Below are 19,194 nucleotides of genomic sequence, written 5' to 3'. Positions count from 1 at the left end.
TCCTGGGAGGCTCGGAGCAACACGGCAGCATCTAAAATCACATTTCTAAAGCCACAATTTGCTGTCTACGTTTTCACTTTCTTTTCTTCCTTTTAGTTTCAAGCTCATTCACAGCCACAGGACCCCTTGACGGGTTTTTAGCTGTGTCTCGGCCATGCCTCATCAGCACTTAAAAAAAGTCACGTCGGTCAAGGAAAAGCAAAATCTCCAGCAGGGGTGAGTGGGGCGGGGAGGGGGGAGAAGCATTTATGATCCTACAAACTAAGACACTGGGAAGTGGAAAAAAAAGATGTTAGGGATACAGGTCATGATGGTTCCTCGGTAGGCTGGCATCCTACGATCACAGACGTTACTGAACCTGCCACCCAAGGTCACGGGTCCATGGTCTGTCAGTGCTAGGCAGGAAGCTGACCGTCTCCAGTCCTAAAGCAGCAGAGACGGGGGTCTGGGGAAATTCTGTGTGTGTGGCCTAAACTGCTTTGAAAAATAGTTGAGTCTAATTTATATGCAAGTTCCTTGTACCGCATGAATTTCTACCCACACACACGCACCTGGGTCAGTGTATGAGCATCTCTGAAATGGAAACATGAAAACATTCATTTCTGTCCATCTTGTTGTTTTGGCCGAATCGTCTCCTCCCCATTGCCCGAGGCTCAGCCAGGCCCCCAGCGTCTAGTCTCTGGGTGGGTGGACATTCCCCAGTGGGGACCCCCATTTAGAGGCCCCGTGGCCCCCTGATAAAATCCAATGGCTGCCTTTTGCTCAGCACATTCCCAGAGCTGCGACGGCCCTCAGGGAAGGTCAGCACATCCCCCCAAAGATGCCTCGTTCCTCCCCATACCGGGCAGGCCTCTGGCGGAGGGTCAGCCCTGCCTGCTCTGGCTCAGCTGCTTCACACCAGACACCAGGTGTTTCCCCAAAGCCCCGTCCCAGTCCTTCTACAGAGGCAGCCGAAATGCACAGTGTAACCCCACAGGCTCCAAACCATCATAGAAGGCTTACGTTTCAGTGTAAAAATGTGTGTGAGGGCTTCCCTGGTGGTGCAGTGGTGGTTGAGAATCCGCCTGCCAATGCAGGTGAAACGGGTTCAAGCCCTAGTCCGGGAAGATCCCACATGCCGCGGAGCAACTGAGCCCGTGCACCACAACTACTGAGCCTGCGCTCTAGAGCCCGCGAGCCACAACTACTGAGCCCACGCGCCTAGAGCCTGTGCTCCGCAACGAGAAGCCCGTGCACGGCAACAAAAAGTAGCCCCCGCTTGCTGCAACTAGAGAAAGCTCGTGTGCAGCAACGAAGACCGAACACAGTCAAAAATAAATAAATACAATAAATTTATATTTAAAAAAATGTGTGTGAATTTTACAGTCATCTCTGGAATACATCTGCACTGTTTCCCCAGCTCCCTGGATAGAATTTTCCAGTAAAACCGATGCTCCACCTACAAAAAACGCCCACGTGCACACACAGGCCCACTCCACACACTCACATCTCCATCCGAGATCCCAACAGACAGGTTCCGGGTAGTTGTGTGTGATTCTAATTCTGTCCTACATGCACCAGAAGGCCTTGAAATTGAACTCCAAACAGACACTCCTCGCCAGACCCCGCCGGCCTCTTGTGTGTGTCTGCATCCCCACCGCAGAGGAGGGGACACACTTGAACTATGAAAGGCCACCTGTCACCATGGCTACGGCTGATGTGAGGCCCAGTGACCTCCGAGGCCTCACTCCCAAGTCTCCTTCCAGGTCCAGACACCCAGCTTGACCTCCCTGGGCGCACAGTGACGGGGGAGGGGCAGGGAGGGGACGGGCTGTCGGCCGAGCAGCCCAGGGTGACCGGGTTACCTGCTCCGGTGATGGCGGGCATGTTGAAGATCTCCGTCCCGGGCTGGCCGATATCTGGAGGGGGACGACGAGATGGGTGAGGCCTACAGGTCCCGGAAAGCACCTTCCCCCCTATGTCCCCTGTCTGGTCTCGGCAAGGTGCACCACCTGGGAGCTTGCGCAATGCAGACAGATTTAGCAGGGCTGGGGCAGGGCCTGAGAGTCGGCATTTTGAGCCAGCCCCCTGAGGCTGCTGACCTACTGGCCCAGGCACACCACTTGGCAAGGTTCTGGACTTAGCAGCCTGGGCCAGGGACTGTCTGCAAGGCTGCGACTCCAGCCCCAGAAAGAGAAAAGCCTCTGCAGGGCCCCGAGCTCCCCGCGCTAGTGAGTCTTCCGAGGCCGGGATGTGAGGTTCCTTCACTCGTTGCTTCACCCGCTCATGTGTTCTCTCGAGCAGCTGCTATGTGCCCGGCTCTGTGCTGACAGGGTAGAGCTAAGCTAGGATTTACGTCCAGTAACCGCATAAATGGGGAAAACAAATCACAGGTGTGAGGCGCATCGTGCGTGGGGTACACACGGGGTCCTCGTAAGGGCGTGACCCCGATCTCTGGCGCCCACTACGAACAGACCCGTGCGTGCCAATACCCCCCGAGTGCCCCCCGTGTGCCGGGCATCATGCTGTGACAACCCAGCAAATGCCTACGGGAAAAGGAGGGACAACGCGGGCTCCCTGAACGTGAGGTGACGGGCCGGCGGGTCCACCCGGCTGTGCTAACCCCCAGCCCCTGGCGGCCCCGCCCCCAAGGAGGGTGGGCCCTGGTAGCCCCGCCCCCAAGGAGGGTGGGCCCCTTACTGTATTCTGGCTCGTTCCGGTTGTGGGTGTTCAGCTTCTTGTTGATCTCCTGCTTCTTGGATTTGACCATGGCCGAGTTGCTCTCGGTCAGCTTGCTGAAGAAGGCCGGCGGCTGGCTGGTGTTGCCGGGGGACTTGGAGCCCATCCTGCTGCGAGGGTCAGACACCCCAGGTCAGTTCCCTTGACGACGGGGAGCTTACCACCTGAGCTGCCTTAGAAATTCAGAATGAAGCTTCTCCCACCTCGTGCTTGCTTCCCCCACTTCTTAGGGCCCATGTCTTCCGAAATCCCCTCTGTCATCCACCTATCCTTGGGCTCAGGGTGTCTCTGCAGAGCCCCAGCTGCCCCGGTGGGCCACGCCTGTCTACCTGCAATAGCCGGACTCCCAGAAAAGAGCCTCGGGAACCAAAGTGGGCTCAGACCACGTCTGCCCCTGAGGTCAGGGGGCCCTTTCTCTCCACCTCCATCCCCCCCGCTCCCCGGGGCCCCAGTTTGGTCCAGTACACTTAGCTCTTTATTTCTCAGATCCTCAAGTGCCGGCAACAGGGGCCGGGCCTGAGCTAAGAGACCCCAGCCCAAGGCTCAGGAAGCAGCCGTGGAGGTCTGTCAAGTTTTGACCTTGTTTAGCGGGTCTGAGGCCCCCTGGCTGCACCCCAAAGCCCTTGCCAAGCCCCCAGCTGCACAGTGGTGGATCGAGGCCGCAGGTGGGCAAGGGCCCGAGTCCTGAGTGCCCCAGGAAGGGGAGGGGCTGCTGTGCAGGTACCTGGGCTCCACCTGCTCCCCGTGCCGGTACAGCAGTGGGTACACGGTGCTCCGGGGATGCCCGGGCTCTGCCATGCCCTCCGGCGGGGACACAGGTTCTATACCATCCTCACTGCTGCCCAAGGCTGACGTCTTGCTTGGCTCTGGAGACCTGGGCGGAGAGAGGGTCCCCGCGGTGGTCAGAGCTCAGGGCTCCCTCTTGAAAGGGGCGCATCCCTTTCTCCACTCCCCGCTAAGCCCTGCCTCGTTCTAAACCAGGGGTTAGCACGCTTTTCCTGCAAAGGGTCGGATAGCAAACATTTCAGGCGTCGTGGCCACTTGTAGTCTCTGCTGTATATTCTCCTTCTTCAGAAACGTAAAATCATCTTTAGCTCGTGGGCCACGCAAGCACAGGCCGTGGGCTGAATCTGGCTGAACCCCTGCTGCACCCCGACGCTAGGGACCCCACTGTTCCCCCAAAGACATGCCGCTGTCTCCCCAACTCTGTGCGCCACCCGGAATGGCTCCTTCATCCTAGAGCGGGGGTCCCTCCCCGTTCCTCTCCCCTCTGACCAGGGAGCCCCCCAGGGGTAACCAGGAGTGCAAGTGTGTATGTGCCCGTTAGGAGGCGGCTCTCACATCACACGGCTCTGCTTCGAATCCCTGCTCCGCCACTTACTGGCTGCGTCCCTATAGGCAAGTGAATTCACTGCTCTGTGCCTCGGTTTCTTTGTCTGTGAAATGGGATAACACTGCCTACGCTTCCCAAGGTTGTGGTGAGGATCCTGGTTAACAGGTGTGAAGTATTCAGCTTGGTGCCTGGAATCCCCCCGAGTGTGGCGTATGTAACAGCTATTGTCCAGCGGCGCCGTGACCTTGAGCAAACTCCCTGGTCTCCCTGAACCTCGGTTTCTCATATGTGCAATGGCTCCAGGCGGGCCTCGCACTTTACTGGGCTCAAGCTTCCCGCAGCAGACACCTAACAGAGCCCTCTTGGTGGTGACCAGCAAGGGGCACCCTGTCTCCCACCGCCACTCACCTCTTGCCCCCTTCACTGTGGGGTGAGCCACGGGCCGGGGCGCCATGGTCCGGGGCTGGGAGGTAGAGGTCGCTGGGTGGGCGGCGAAGGTCCAGGACGGGGCAGCTGGCTCCAGGGAAGGAGTAAAGGGGGGCAGGGAGGGGCGCGCTGAGCTGCTGCGGGTGGTGCCGCGTGTAGTCCTGCGTGATGACCTCCTGTAGGCCAAGGGTCAGGGGACAGGAGCAGGGTCAGGCGCCAGCCATCTGCCAGAACCTTCCAGGCGGGGTGAGGGCTGGACTGAGCTTTGGGGGCAGAACCCGGGGGCTTGGTCCTTGGCTCCCCAGGGGGCTTCGGGCCTGCCCACACGGCCTCAATGCCCCCAAGTGCATGGGGTGGGGGCACTGGCCCGAGTCTCAAAGTGGGCCCCCAGGTGGGTCGGGTTCCCCTGCCCAGCGTGTGTAAGATGTGGATCGCGGCTGGGCTCGTGCACCTGAGGCTCCGTCAGCTGGATGAGGGGGCGGATATAGCACCTGAGTTTGAGACTCTGGGACCCCTGGCATGGCTTGCCCTCACCAACCCCCAGATCCCTGGCTCACTTCACCAGGACTCAGTTTACCCACCAGACAGTGCGTGGACCCTCCCCCCCCTTCCTCGGGGCCGGGTCCCACCCCAGGTACAAAGGCAATGAGGAGGGGGCAGAGGAGGGGTAGTTACACTGATGTGCTGTGCCAGCGTGACCACCCGCTGGTGACCTTTGACCCCTGGCGTGGTCTGGAGCAGCGGGCTGGACGAGGGCTGGCTCTCGGGCAGCGGCCGCAGGTGTGGGAGGTGTGCAGCCTCGCCGCTGAGCTTCCCCGGGCCTGCGGGCAGAGCAGAGCAGGTCAGGGCGTGGCTGAGGGGCGCGAGGCGTGTGCCTGGCGGGGCTGCTGCCCTCAGAGCCCGGCTCTGCCCTCTGAGCTGTGGTGCGAGGCCGATTCCGCCACCTCTGAGTGCCTCAGTTTCCCCACCTGCGCGATGGGGTGACAACTGTCCCTGTCTCACACGCGGGGGGGCGGGAGGGGGCTCGGAGGCAGGGCGGGACCCTACCTGGCTGCTTGTGCCGCAGGTCCCCTTCCAGGTGGCTCTTGTCGAGTTCCTCCAGGTGCTTGGGGAGCCCCTTGTCATGGGTCAGGCTGGGTGAGCTCACGGGGCTGACGGGCTCCACCCCATCAGGGCTGTAGCCACCGCCGTGGTAACCTGAAGCCGGGTGAGGCCACGAGTCAGGCAAGCGCCAGGGCCAGGCTGCCCCTCCCAGCCTCCCCTCCCACACTGGCGGGGTCCCCCAGGCTGGGGGTGGGAGCTGGGGCCAAGGGAGAGAGAGGGAGTGAGCCAGCGTGGGGTCTGCTGGCCGGCCAGGGGTGGGGGCAGAGTGAGAAAAGAGGGACGGGGGCTGCAGGGAGAGAGGGCTGTAGAGAGAGCTGGACACGGAAGCAGCGCAGAGAACAGGACGTACAGGCAGGAGGGCGGAGGGGCACAGGGAGAGATCCAAGCAGAGGGAGAGCTGGACAGCAGCACAGGTGGGAAAAGGGACGGAGACGGAACCCGGTGGTGCTGGCGGGCCAGGGGCGGGCAGAGTGACGGGGGAGGATGAGGCTCTGCGAAGGGAGTGTAGGGGCAGCGGACGGGCAGTGAGGGAGTGAGGTCGGTGAGGGCTGGGGCGGGAGCGACACTCAGGTCCCAGTGTCCCCGCCGGGCCACAGCCCCGCTCCAGCATGGAGGACGCCCCTCGTCCCCGGGGCTGCTGGCTGGTGGATTGGCAAGGGGAGCGTGGGGCAGAGTACCCCCAAGACGCCCTCACGACCTGGGCAGGACGCAGGGGGCAGGTTCCCAGCTCCTTCTGGAGAGTGGCGGCGCTCCCCCCCACCCCGTCTTCTCTGCACCGAATGCCGGGGGGCGGGAGGCATCGGCCTGCGCCCCTCTGCAGCCCCGCTCCCCAGACAAAGGCGCAAAGGGGGAGATGGGAGGCGCGGCTAAAGTCAAAATCACAGATCCATTCATTAAAGGAAAAAAAGCGAAAATCCAAAACAACACAAAAAAATCATGATAAAACGATGTGCAAAGGATGAGGCTGCCCCCCGCTCAGAGCGGGTGTGCGCGGCTGGAGGAACCATCAGAGCGTGCAATCGACGAAGACGACTTTGAAAACAAAAAACCAAAACCAACGAAAAATGGGGGAAAAATAAAAAGCAGAGATCTGAAAATATCTTTAGGCCACAAGACGGAGCGGGTGGGCGGTGGGGCCAGGAGTCTTACCATCGCGAGGGGAGTCGTTGGCCAGCGAACCTCCTTCTCGCGGCCCTTTATCGTGAGCAATTTGACGCATGATTATCGCGTCTATGAAGGTGGCCGCTGTCAGGGTGGTCTTACCCAGAGAACGGAGTTCCAATTCCTGGATGGAAAAGGGTTTACTTTGAGTCTTTTCCCGGTGCAGGTCCGAGGCCGAGGCGGGCGGCGCTGGCTGGTCCGGGCTGGCGTGGTGGGGCGTGATGCCCTTCGCCGGGGCGCGGGCGATGGCTGCGTGGCCGGAGCCAGGCGGCGCCAGGGGCCGGGGCTCGGAGCCCTTGCCGGGGGAGGACGCGGGCTCCAGCCCCGCGCGGGCTGGGGGCTTGGCGAGGAAGGTGTGGCCGGCGTCTGCTCGGGGCCGCTCGGGCCGGGTGACCCGCGGGGCCTCCTTAGGCAGCAAGACAGGCTCCAGGAGGGTGGGGTAGACCCCGTCGAGGGTGCCACCCAGTGGGCAGTGGGTGGCGGGTGGGAATGTGGCGGCCGGGCGGACAGGCGAGGAGGTGGAGGTGGACCTGGGGGAGGAGAGAGGGAGGGTCAGCGGCTGCGCGAGCCACAGCCGGGGCCTGTGAGGCCGAGGCAGGGTCACTCCCTCACTTTGACACCCTGCGGAGTCTCCCCTGCCCGGAAGAGCTCCCACTCTCCCTACTGCTCTCAGAATAAATGCTGCCTACCGTGACCTGCGAGCCCCCGTGCCATGTGGCCTCACCTACACCATCCACCTGCCGTCCATCCAGCCCATCAGCTCGTCAGCCCAAAACTTTTTACTGAGCACCTACTACGTGTCAGGCGCCGTTCTAGACACTGGGGTACGGCAGTGCACAGAACAGACAACAGCACCGTACGTTCTAGGTGAGAAGACAGACTACGCACGTCTTAATGGGATAACGTGATAAATTAAACCCCTATCAGTGTGGCAACTGCTCGGTGAACGAGTCTGGGTCACGTTCTGCTACGAGAATGGCAAAGGGAGCTCTTAGGCAGGGCTCACAGAGGACTCTGAGGGGCTGGCACATGCGCTGGGGAGGAAATGAGGGAGCCACAGGGCAAAGGCCCAGAGGGCGGGCTAGGGCGGGTGGTTAAAGGACAGGGCAGTGGGGCCACACGGGGCTCCCTGTCGTCCCCTCTGCCTGGAGCGCTCTTCCTTACCCCAGAGGCTTATGGGTCTAGCCCACAAGCCCTCAGAGGGCACTGCGTGCGTCACCCATTACCGTGTCCCCCGTACCCAGCACAGGGCAGGAGACCCACCGCAGGCCTACCAGGAAGAAGGAGTGCACAGATGCCCTCTCTCTGACCTTCACAGGGTCAATGTAACTATCCCTGCTCTGCAGATGAGGAAACAGGCTTGGACGTGAGCTGGCCCGACACCATCTCTTGTGGCCTGCCAAGCCTAGCGTTTTCCATGAGGAAGCCTTGTGCTAACCCTCTCTCCCAGGGGTCTTAATTCAGCTTGATGTCCCTGCTATAGCCTCTCCCTGGTGGTTGCTGGTGGGAGCTCACGCCTGGGTGCCCCACTCTGAGACTCAGGCGCTCCTTCCATGCGTACCCGCTGGGGACCTGACTCAGAGGGGACAAGCCTGTGTGCTTGGGAAATGATGTCATTTTTCATAATGGGAATGGTGGTGGGGAAGGTATGATTTAGACTAGCCAAATGGAAGCACGCTTGCATGAACGGATACTTCATTTTGGAAGAAGCAGCCGCCTCTGAACTGTCGCTGGTGGGCAGGGGTATCGGGGAGGCTCCCTCCCCCGTCAGGCAGCTCTGCCCACAGACCTTGGGCAGGGGGTGGGAGGTGGGTCTTGGGCCTGTTGTGATAGGAAGTGGACTCCGGGGGGTGGCGGGGGGGACACATATGGGACCTCTGCAGCTTCTCCCATCTTCACGGAACCTCTGGACTTTGTCCAGGCAAGAGAGACACCATCTCCTCCCTGTAGGGCCCTGCTGAATCCTGGGAGGAACGAGAAAGGCCCTCCTCACAGGCCTCACTCTGCCTCTCCCTCTCCGCTCCAGACTCCATTCCTGAACTCGACGACCTACCCAACTACTCCCCCATCCACCCACCCAACTCGTCATCCATCTACCCACCCAACCCCCCCAGCCATCTACCCAACTCATCACCTGTCCACCTACCCATCTATCCACCCACCTCCCCACCTACCTACCTAACCCAACCCAACCACCCATCCACCCACCTACTCAACCCATCACCTATCTACTCACCCATCTACCCATCCATCCACCTACCTGCTCACCCATCTAACCCAACCTCCATCCAATTACCCACCATCTGTTCACCCACCTCCATCCATCCACCTATTCACCTAGCTCTCTAACACAACCGTCCATCCATCCACCCACCCACCCGCTGTTATCATCCATCTACCCCCCACCTGCCCGTTCATCTAGCTCCGCCACCCATCTATCCACCACTGACCCACCTAGGCATCTACCTACTCGCCTGTCATCCACCCACTTACCCACCCAAAGTCTATTATCCACCCGTCCATCCATTCATCTATCCACCCACCCATCCAACTAACCCAATCACCCATCTCTTTATCTTCTCACCCACCTACCTGCCCAGCCATCGCTCACTCTCCCGTATACCTCCCAACCCATCGGTATACTTGTGCATCCCCCCAACCTGTATCCAGTGACCGCCCCCCCCCCCCGCCTGTCCCCTCCCCTGTGCCAACCTGGCCCACCTCAGGACCGTGGGCGTGCTGGGCTCCACGGAGGTGATAATGCTCTTCATGCCCGTGTTGTGCAGCACGCTGGGCCTCTGCTGGATGGCGTCCTGGGTCCGGGGTGAGATGGGCGAGTGCTGGTGGGAGTGGGAGGCGGGGCGGCTGCCGCTGCTCCCACCCCCACCGCCGCCGCCGCCACCGCCGCCGCCGCCGCCACTCTGCTCCGTACCTGGTGGAAACAAGCCGTGGGATCAGAGGGGCGGGCCACGCGCAGCCACAGGGACCGCTGGGGCGCGTGCTGGCGGCTCCGCCGTCCTACCGGGCCTCCAGATGGGCGCGTGCTCCACCGTGGTGGTAGACGCGAGGATGGACTTCTCCCGTTCCCGCTCCCTCTCGGACGAGGACGTGGCCGTGGGTTTTGTCAAGTGGGTGGGGCCTCCTGGAAACCCAAAGGCCTGTGGCTCAGCCCCGGACACAGGAAGGGCTCTGGATTTGTCTTCCAGGGTGGAACAGAGAGGGCAAGGCATCTGCCCGAGGACACCCAGAACGGGGGTGGGGGCCTTACCTGGGGAGAGCGGGGAGCTGCTGAGCCGGCTGCTGAAGTGCTGCGGTGCCGTGGGGAGGTAGGCTAGGCGGTCCATGGCGGTGGCTGGAGTGCCTGGTGTCGGGGGCACCAGCACAGGCAGGTGTGGCACTTGGGACAGGTCGATGATGCCTGTGAGAGAGGAGGTGGGGCCGGGCTGCAGCGGTCGGGGGAGGAGAGGGGCCAGGCTGCCTCCTGGCTGGACCACCCCAGCCGGTGGAGCGCCGCGTGTCCTCTGAGAAGCAGCACGGTCGGATGCTCCCTCCTTGGTCCCCGCACCGGGCCCGCAGGACCCTTCTCTGAATGCCGGGTGCTCACAGCACCCCGTCCCTTCGCTCCCAAACCCTGAAGTGGATGTGGCTTGCAGTTGGCAGCCCTGCATACCTCGCTATGCCCGTTTTGCTCTTTTGTTGTGCTCTTGGTGTGCCGTTTTTGCCTTTGACCCTATGCAGTCCTTTCCTGGTACTCAATCCCCACTGTATGAAATACCTAGTGTGACCAGTTTTACCAACTGGACCGTAACTAGTACTTGGTTGTTCCGGAAGCACATTCCAGAAGTGTTTCCACAGGGCGACTGTAATATGCATATGCAAAGCAACCACGGGCTGGTTTCGACTCAAGGGAACCTGAAGTTCAAACAGCCTCACATTTCCATCTTTTTTTTTTAAACTCCGGGGACCACACATACCAAGAGGACACAAGCACGTGCAGAGCCCGTGTGTGTGCATCCAGGACACACAGCACACACAACCTTGCACCACCTGCCAGGTCTGTGTGTGCTCTCAGCGCAGTGATACAACCCGAGCCTCTAAGGCAGCTGCTCTAGCCGCCTCGGCAGGGACAGACGTGCACGCGTGGGCACGCACGTGTCCTGTGCTCTCAGGACCCTGCGCAGACCAGGAATAAGGCCAATTCTGGGGGGTGGGTTCTGCCCACCCACGTGACTGGCAGCGCTCTGCCCCACCCACCTCGCGGGCCGGCGGCGTAGTTGAGCGCCAACGAGGACTCGCGGGGCGACAGGCCCCTCAGCATGTCAGCTCGCTGGGCCATGGCGGTGGCCGCGTTGTGGTGCATCTGCTGCGAGGTGATGTAGTCGTTGATGATTGTCTGGCGGTTCTCCAGTGCCGCCGTGTCGGGGTAGCCGCGGATGAGGTAAGGCGGGTACAGGTGTGGGTAGGTGGGGTTGGGGGCCAGGTGCCGGGGCAGGTAATAGGCAGCGGCTGCTGGGAGAAGGGGAGCAAGGTCAGGCCGGCCCACACTTCGGCTGGAAATGCCACCCCACCCCGCCGGTCTCAATGCCCTCACAGCTTCTCCCAAACACCCCCCAGAACACAGAACTGAGAGCCTAGAAGGAGAAAAACCCTCGCTGCCCCAACACACATGTGGGCGCCTCTGACTGATAATGTTCTTTGGACGGAAATCCCCCCAAACACAGGGCATCCAAAATGGGGATCACTAAAATACCTAAGGGCTGCATCCTTCTAAACGGATTTTCAGATCACGTCCGTCTGGGGAACGCTCACCCTTGAGCCCTCTTTTGATACATTTGCAATTTTAAAGGCACTGATAAGTTCCGCAGGAAAAGAAAACCACTGAAAAACGTTTAACCCAGCATGTCCCTCAGACCCCTAAGAGAAATTCTGTTTCTCACCTAAACTGTTGACATGATTACACTGTTGGGTCTCCCCCCAACCATGCCTCAGTTTCCCCACCTAGTGGCAGCTAGTTGATGCCCGAGGAGCCCTCGGGCTGACACTGATGCCGCAGGGTTCTATGGGTCCGGGACAATCACCTGCATCCAGAGGGATCCCACGGGGTATGGAGGTGGGGTCAAAGGCCAGCGGGATGTGGCCGCGGTACAGGTCCACGCCACTCACACCCCGGAGCAGGTGCTCGTAGGGCGACATGGGGTGGGGGTGGTGCTCAGGCACAGTGCCGTGCGGGGACTTGGCAATCTCACGGGGCGTGGACGTCAGCTTCCGATCCTGGGACGCCTTGCTGGACGAGAGGCTGCCTGTGGGGACGGGCCAAGTGGGGATGGCATCAGACCTCTGTGCCGTAGGTGTCCCAGCCTCCAACACGGGGGCTGCCAAGGCTAGCGCTTAGGGGAAGTCATTTGAGGGTAGGGTCTCTGGGATCCCCAGGGACCAGGCCTCGTCATCCATCCATTTGCGTCTAGTTCATTTTTCCTTTTATTTATTCATTCACTCACTTGCTTCTGTTTTTTAGCTCTTTTAAAAAGTTCATTCTTTCTTTCCTTCGTTCCCTTTCTTGTACATTCCTTCAATCAACCAAAAATATTTATTAAGTGCCTACGACATGCCGAGCACTTTCTAAGCGCTAGGGCTCCCCCGCTGAACAAAACAGAAAAATCCCGGCCCCCGTGGGGCTGACATTCAATGCACGAGACAGATGATCAACTAGTCATCGAAAAAGAATCTCAGAGAAATAAATGCTCTGAAGAAAATTTTTAAATGTGACAGAATGTGACCAGAATACTGAAGGGGGGAGGGTGGTCATAAGAGGCCTCCCTGAGGATGTGACATTTGAACAGAGTCCTGAAGGGCGCAAAAGAAACCAGTTAGGTAAAGATCTGAAAGGCGGGTGGTGGGCGGGGGCGGATTTCAGGCACAGGGGACAGCACGTGCAAAGGTCTTGAGCAAAGAATGAGCTGAGTGTGGTCAAGGAAGAGACATAAAGCAGCAGATAAAGGAATGTGGCAGTAAGATGGAAAGGTGGGTGGGGCGGGATCCTGCAGGCTCCCAAGGCCATGGCGGGAAAGGGTGACTTTTTCCTAAGTGCAGTGAGAAGTCACTAGAAAGATTTAAGCAGAACAGTGGCGTAATCTGATGTAAATATTTCAAAAAAGTATTCAGGCTGCCGTTTGGGGAGCAGATTATTAGCAGGACAAGAGAGAAGTCAGGGAAGCCGGGTGATCTGGAGGTGGCCGAGAGATGGAGAGAAGCCTGAGGATGGTTTGGAGGTAGAAGCCACTGGTCTGGCAGGTGGAATGGATGTGGTGGCCCCGAGGATGCTCCTGAGCTAAGGAGTGGATGGTAAGGCAGTTTCAGAGACCGGAGCCCACCGAGGCCCCGCCCCACCCCGTGGCCCCGCCCCACCCCGTGGCCCCGCCCCACCTCGCGCCCCGCCCCACCTCGCGCCCCGCCCCACCTCGCGCCCCGCCCCACGCACCCTCCTGCAGGCGCGGGGTTGGCTCCCGTGTGGTCACCGGTGATCCGCGGGGCAGGTGGCTGGCGAAGGGCGCCGCGTGGTCCTCGTAGGTCAGGGGGCTCTGCCGTGGCTTGCCCAGCTCAGGCACGATGACCGGGGCCCCCCGGGTGATGGAGCCCCCCGAGCTGCTGACAGCGCCCGGCCGGCTCTTCAGACTCTCCTCGTAGCAGGCGCGCTCCAGCGCCCGGGTGTCGGCCATCACGTCCAACGGGTGCACCGCCGGGAACGTCCGGCCGGGGCTGCCGATGATGGAGCGCACGTCGTGCTTTTTGGAGCCGGTGGAGGACGTGCTGGTGTCATACTTGAGCGGGGTGCCCTGAGGGGCAAGGGGGGGGCTAAGCATCAGCTACACAACCGCTCTGAGCCTCAGTTTCTCAGCTATGAAATGGGAGCGACATCTCATGCCTCCAGGGGCGGGGGAGGAAGGGCTTTGCTAAGCCTAAGATGAGCGCACACCTGTCCCTGCCCTGCCCACCCCTGTCCTGGACCCTGGCCACCGGAGCCACCTGGGGGGCTGCAGAAGGGGGCACAAAGTTCAGAGGTCAGCCTTTCCTGGAGCAAGTGGGGGAACCTCTGTTGGCCCTTGGGGTTTGCTGGCAAGAGACTTAACACCCCCATGAGGGCAAATAACTTCTTCCTGTCAGTCTGGGACCCTCGGCGGCCCACCCAATGCCAAGCCAGAAAAGCCAGCCGCAAAATCCAGTTCCACCGCCCTGAGGCTCAAGTCTCAGCGGTCAGGGCACAGGTTTATGTTTGCTCCGTCGCCAGAAAGGGCAGCTGAAGAAACGGGTCACGGACGAGCTGCAGCCCGGCCGCCTGGGAGAAGACCCCACCCTGTCTGCGCAGGCCGGGGAAACCCAGGATACGGTGGGCTCTGTGTCTTTGCCAAGTAAGAGAACTCTGCTTTTATTCAGGAGTGGTTTTTTTTTGTTTTTTGCCGTACGCGGGCCTCTCACTGTCGTGGCCTCTCCCGTTGCGGAGCACAGGCTCCGGACGCGCAGGCTCAGCGGCCATGGCTCACGGGCCCAGCCGCTCCACGGCATGTGGGATCTTCCCGGACCGGGGCACGAACCCGTGTCCCCTGCATTGGCAGGCGGACTCTCAACCACGGCGCCACCAGGGAAGCCCTTCGGGAGTGTTTTAATTACTTTCTTAAGAAGGGGAAGTGCCCTTATTTTAAAAAGAATATTCCAGAATCAGACTGGCCTCCCTTTTGGATCCATGGTGGACTCCTGCCAATGGCTTTACAACTGCCCAGAGGCCGAGCGCCAAACTCGTCCCCTGGCCTTCGACAATCTTCCCACCGCTCCCGCCTTCTCCTGGGGCACCTCTGTGCCGTTAGCTAACTGTAGGCCTCCTGGACACCCTCCCCAGTCCCTGCCACCTCACAGCCACGCAGCCCCCGATGGATCCCACGCTCCTTCCTCATTCACATCAGCCACCTCTGACCAAGGGAAGAGACACTGGTTCTTAGGTGGTTTCCACCGACCAGCTCCTCACACAATCAGAGCTCATCTTCCCCTACCAGGCTGGGGCCTCTGGGGGGCCAGAGCCACGGGGGTGGGGGTAGGGTGAGGTGCAACATGCTGGTGGGAGAAGTGGATGCCAAGAAGCAAAGACGTTGCAGATTTAGGGACATCTGGATTTGAGATGCACAACTGCCGTTTACTTGCTGTGTGACCCTGGACAAGCTGTTTAACCTCTCTGAACCTGTTTGCTCACCACTAAAATGAGGACAGTAAGAGAACTACCTCAGAGTGCTGCTGTGAGGGTTAGATAAGTCATGATGTCTTATGGTCATGGATCGGGGGTTCGATCCATGACCGGTGTTCATTATCACATCTAGCTCTGGGGTCTGGCAAGCTTCTTGACCTCTCTGGGCCTCAGTTTCTCCACCTGGAGAATGGGGATGATAGCCATGACTCTCCTGGGCTGTAAATACAAGTGAACGAGGTCGTGGATATAGTCTAAAGGCCTTGGCATGGAATCTGGAACGGACGTGATGACGGTCAGTGATGAGCAGCTGTGTGATCCTGGGCATGGCACTCCACGAGTCTGGGCCTCAGTTTCCCCATTTGTAGGGGCCAGAGCGGTGCCCATCAGCACCCGCCGCCCCGATCTTGGCCCAGCCGCCCAGCCCCGCGCCCGTACCTGCGTGATGGAGCCCTCCTTGAGCGGCCGCGGGGCCAGGGGCAGGTCAGGCGTGCGCCGCAGCTCCTCCCGTGGAATCTCATGGATGGAGCGGCCGGCCTCCTTCACCGTCGCCACCAGGCCCTCGTGGGCCGGCTTCAGCTTCAGGGGGCCCAGGGCCTCCAAGGGCCGGGCCTTGTAGGCCTCGGCCAGGTCCCGTGGGGGCGGGGGGGGCGGGGGCGGCGTGCCCTCACGCTTCAGGAGCTTGGCCTCCCGACGCTGGTAGTCTTCCTGGGCCTCCACGTAGGATCGTGGGATCCCTGCCGGGGAGGACGGGGCGTTGACCCTTGCACCTGCACCCCACCTCACCCATCCTAACCTGGGGCCTCCATGCTGGCAGACTCTGGAGCCAGACTACCTGGGTTCAGGCCCTCACTTGCTGTGTGACCTTGAGCACATGACTTGCCCTCTCTGAGCCTCAATTTCTTCACATATAGAATGGGAGGAGTAACTGAAACCCCTCACCAAGTCATGAACATTCAGTGAGCTAACATAGATAAGATGCATAGAATGGGGCTCTCAGTAGCTGGTTTGCCACTGACCAGCCAGGAGAACCCGGGCAGGGTATCCGACCTCTTTGATCCTCCCACCAACTGTATGTTCCTCTTGGAGTCTGTTCCATAAGATAAGATACAGAGAGCACTTGGGTAGCACCAAGCGCAGAGTCCAGCAGATGCTGAATAAATGACATCCACAGAGTCGAGGGTGATGGGTAGTATCTTGCTTCTCTTTTTGTTTTCAAATACATAAGGAATGCCTTGCCCTGCCTTTCAACCTGCACACATACCTGTCACGTACACGTGTGTTACATGCCTTTCCACATACCTGGGCACCCATGGCACTCCGGTATGCCTTCCCTCCCCCGCCCACCCTGACCGTAAACCCAAGGGCTTGTTGTAGCTGCCACGAGGGCGTGGTGGCCGGGCCTGTGGGGACACCTGGGGAGCAGAGGGCAGGGTACCTTGCGTGATGGAACCTCGGACATGGTGCTGTTCTTTGAGATGGTGGGGGCTGTGTCGCTCAGGCGGGATGGCGCGGCCCATGAGACCTGGGAGGGGGAGAGCAAGAGCATCACCTCGTGGCTCCCCGAGCCGGCCTTGGCAGACGAGCCGGGGTCTCCAGCGCCCCCTCCCAGCAGCGGGCCCCTCCAGCCACTTAGTGTCAGTCCCCACGATGACAGTGGTGGCGGCATAGGACCACTTCTCGGGCCCTGTGCTACCTCCAGGTGGAGCTTCAGAAAAACCCTGCCTCAGTTTTCCTATCTGTAAAGTAGGGCCAACCATCCCATCTCCTCCCTCCAGGGGGAGCTGAGAAAGAGAAATTCTCTCCCTTTCCTTCACCCAGCAAGTAGGGAAGCCCCTGGGGCAGGTCCTAGGCCCTCCCCTGGCCCTTCTGTGCCCCCTGGAGTAGGGAGCTGGGCAGGGCACACACCTTCGATGCTGGCTGAGGAGATGGCCCTGCTGACACGGCCCTCCATCATGTCATAAGTGCGCTTGGGGGCGGCCGTCTCGTGGGGAGGTCCTGAGCTGCTCCTGCCGTCCTCCTTGGAGCACTGGGACACGGACATGCCACCTGGAAACCAGACCGATCTCACGATGAGGGGCAGCCCCAGAGCACCTGTGTGCACTGGGCCCAGTACCAGCAAACCGGCCGGGCCCAGTGGGCAGGAGGCAACAGCCTGCGGTTCTGCTGGCAGGGAGGTGTGTGCCTTTGACCACGCGCGGGTGTGTGACTGCACAAACACGGCCACTCGTGGGAGCCGACGTGTGACGTGAACATGTGTAACCACGTGCACGGGAGCAAAGATGCACCAGCCGAGTGTGAACGTGCAGGGTTACCACAACCATCTGTGTGTGTCACCGTGGGTCTCAGTGTGTGTGTGTGTGCACACCTGGCCACTGAGAACAAAGTGAGGCCACATGGAATAAACTGTGTGCATTGGTGTCCACGTGGGGAGAGTGTGTGTCTGCGGGGGGGGGAGGGAGGGGACGAGGAGTGTCCACAGCAGAGGCGGCCTCGCCAAGCCAGGCTGAGCCCCAAGGGCGAGCTCCTCAGGCTGGCACGTGGGCCCCCGACAGGCCGAGGGGCTGAGCAGCCAGGAGGCAAGCCCGGAGGAGCCCAAGCCTCGGTCTCGCCCATCAGGCTGGGGGCTCCTCGAGTGGGCCTCTCCTTCCAAGGATGGCTGCGTCCCGGGGTATCAGAAGCAAGTTCCCGAGAGCCCCGTGCCTGCCCCTTGGGATAAAGGGCACGCTCGCTCTCCCAGGATTTCCGATCGTGACCCCGCGGGATCCTCAGGGCGTGAGCTACTCCAGGGGCTGCAAGCTGGCGGCCAGCGGATAGACCGCGGTGCTGCTCAAAATGAATTGCTGACGTTTAAACACGGAGAGATTTCAGATGAAAACAGAGAGATCAGAAGTCTGGCCAGCGAGCTCACACTCGTGACAGGGCGACAGTCAGCTATCGGAGGACAGAGGCGGGGCCCCTGTAGACACAGCCATCACTCTCCGGGTCCTCCCCGGCCCCTACTGCCTTCCATCCGGCCTGCGGCCCTCGCTGTTCCCAGGAAGCACGTGAGAAATTGAAAGCCTTGATTTACACCCATTCTGCAGATGACAAACTTAGGCCTGTAGGGGCTCAAGAACTGATCTGGAGGCCGGAGCTGAGATGCCACCCAGGGCTCTGCTCACAACACCTCGACTGCCAGCCTCTCCCTCTGCCCTTCCAGGGCCCCTGACCATCCCCCAGGGCCCTGAGTCGGATACCGAGGTTGGCACAGAAGACGCAGCTGACACCCTGTCCCCAAGACTGTCTCCACCACTTGGCAGCAGAGAGAGGCAAGTGCCTAAGCCCCACAGTACCACCTCTGCTTCCCAGGACCTGGGGGGCGGGAGGGCAGTCAGGCCAGGCGGAGGCGGAGGCGGAGGGAGAGGAAAACGCGCCCACCGCCGCCAGAGGAGAAGCAGTTTGCGGCCCTACAGCTGCCAGCTGCTGAGAGGGGCTCCCATTAGCAGCTTTTATCTCTGCGCCCCTGGGTGCCCGAGGCTGCCAGGAAATTCCCAGCCCAGCCCTTTACTTCCTTAACTCCTTCCAGGCAGGGCTCCCGGGTTGGGGAACAGAGAGGGTGAGAGGAGTGAGGGGCACTGAAGTGGGGGCCCAGGGCTCAAGGGGGTGGCGCGTCACTCTGGTCATCGCCCCTTCCTGCCACCCACGTGGTGTCAATTAGAGAGCACGGCGTTTGCCAGGAGCGCTGGGCCAGACGCCTGGGGGAGTGAGCCTGGGCTTCTTCTGCCTGGGCCTGTTCCCCTACTACACGTCTAGCAAGGCTGGCCACAAGTTTGCTTCCTAAATTGTAAAGAGCCAGGCAGAGGTGGAGACAGCTAAAACCAATCCTCACCTGCTGCTGGCTTACATACCTGCAGGGACGGGGAGGTCACCCCTTCCTGTTGCCTCCCTGTGAACCCACCTCAATGGGCCAAACACGCCCGCCCCTGCTCCCCAAGTCCCAGGCCTCCTTTTCTCTTGAGGGGCCAGGAGGGTGGACACACAGAAGGACTACTGGACATCACTGCACCTCAGCTCCCACATCCGTAAAATGGGGAGACACTCCTTCACCCTGGCTCTCGACCACACGAAGCCGACAGGAGGGTAACACACTCCCCTAGATTCGTTTTCTGAAAACATCTGGCTACCCTTTAACCCCAACCATGTTTTCTGGACCCTTCTCTCCCGACCAACTCCAGAAACA

At 60.6% G+C, this 19,194-nt stretch overlaps 1 protein-coding gene across 7 annotated transcripts in view; it reads right to left on the bottom strand.

Moving 5' to 3' along the window:
* Window positions 1-19,194, bottom strand: part of NCOR2 (nuclear receptor corepressor 2) — a 221,872-nt gene that overhangs the window by 4,331 nt on the left and 198,347 nt on the right. For 5 of the 7 annotated variants that reach the window (XM_060027889.1, XM_060027890.1, XM_060027891.1 and 2 more), the window contains 16 exons: window positions 16,881-17,021; window positions 16,411-16,497; window positions 15,411-15,709; window positions 13,221-13,575; window positions 11,821-12,042; window positions 10,997-11,248; window positions 10,011-10,160; window positions 9,765-9,884; window positions 9,464-9,674; window positions 6,845-7,272; window positions 5,525-5,674; window positions 5,153-5,298; window positions 4,460-4,653; window positions 3,443-3,592; window positions 2,680-2,828; window positions 1,845-1,898 (listed from right to left, as the gene is read on the bottom strand). In XM_060027889.1, coding sequence (XP_059883872.1) covers window positions 1,845-1,898; window positions 2,680-2,828; window positions 3,443-3,592; window positions 4,460-4,653; window positions 5,153-5,298; window positions 5,525-5,674; window positions 6,845-7,272; window positions 9,464-9,674; window positions 9,765-9,884; window positions 10,011-10,160; window positions 10,997-11,248; window positions 11,821-12,042; window positions 13,221-13,575; window positions 15,411-15,709; window positions 16,411-16,497; window positions 16,881-17,021 — 3,108 coding nt within the window. Of the gene's footprint in view, window positions 1-1,844; window positions 1,899-2,679; window positions 2,829-3,442; window positions 3,593-4,459; window positions 4,654-5,152; window positions 5,299-5,524; window positions 5,675-6,730; window positions 7,273-9,463; window positions 9,675-9,764; window positions 9,885-10,010; window positions 10,161-10,996; window positions 11,249-11,820; window positions 12,043-13,220; window positions 13,576-15,410; window positions 15,710-16,410; window positions 16,498-16,880; window positions 17,022-19,194 lie in introns of all 7 variants that reach the window. The other 2 variants (XM_060027888.1, XM_060027892.1) reach the window with 2 other exon arrangements.

This window comes from Delphinus delphis, chromosome 13 (genome assembly GCF_949987515.2).
Source record: "Delphinus delphis chromosome 13, mDelDel1.2, whole genome shotgun sequence".
Taxonomy (NCBI): Eukaryota; Metazoa; Chordata; class Mammalia; order Artiodactyla; family Delphinidae; genus Delphinus; species Delphinus delphis.
This window is presented reverse-complemented; position numbering and strand designations above follow the sequence as displayed.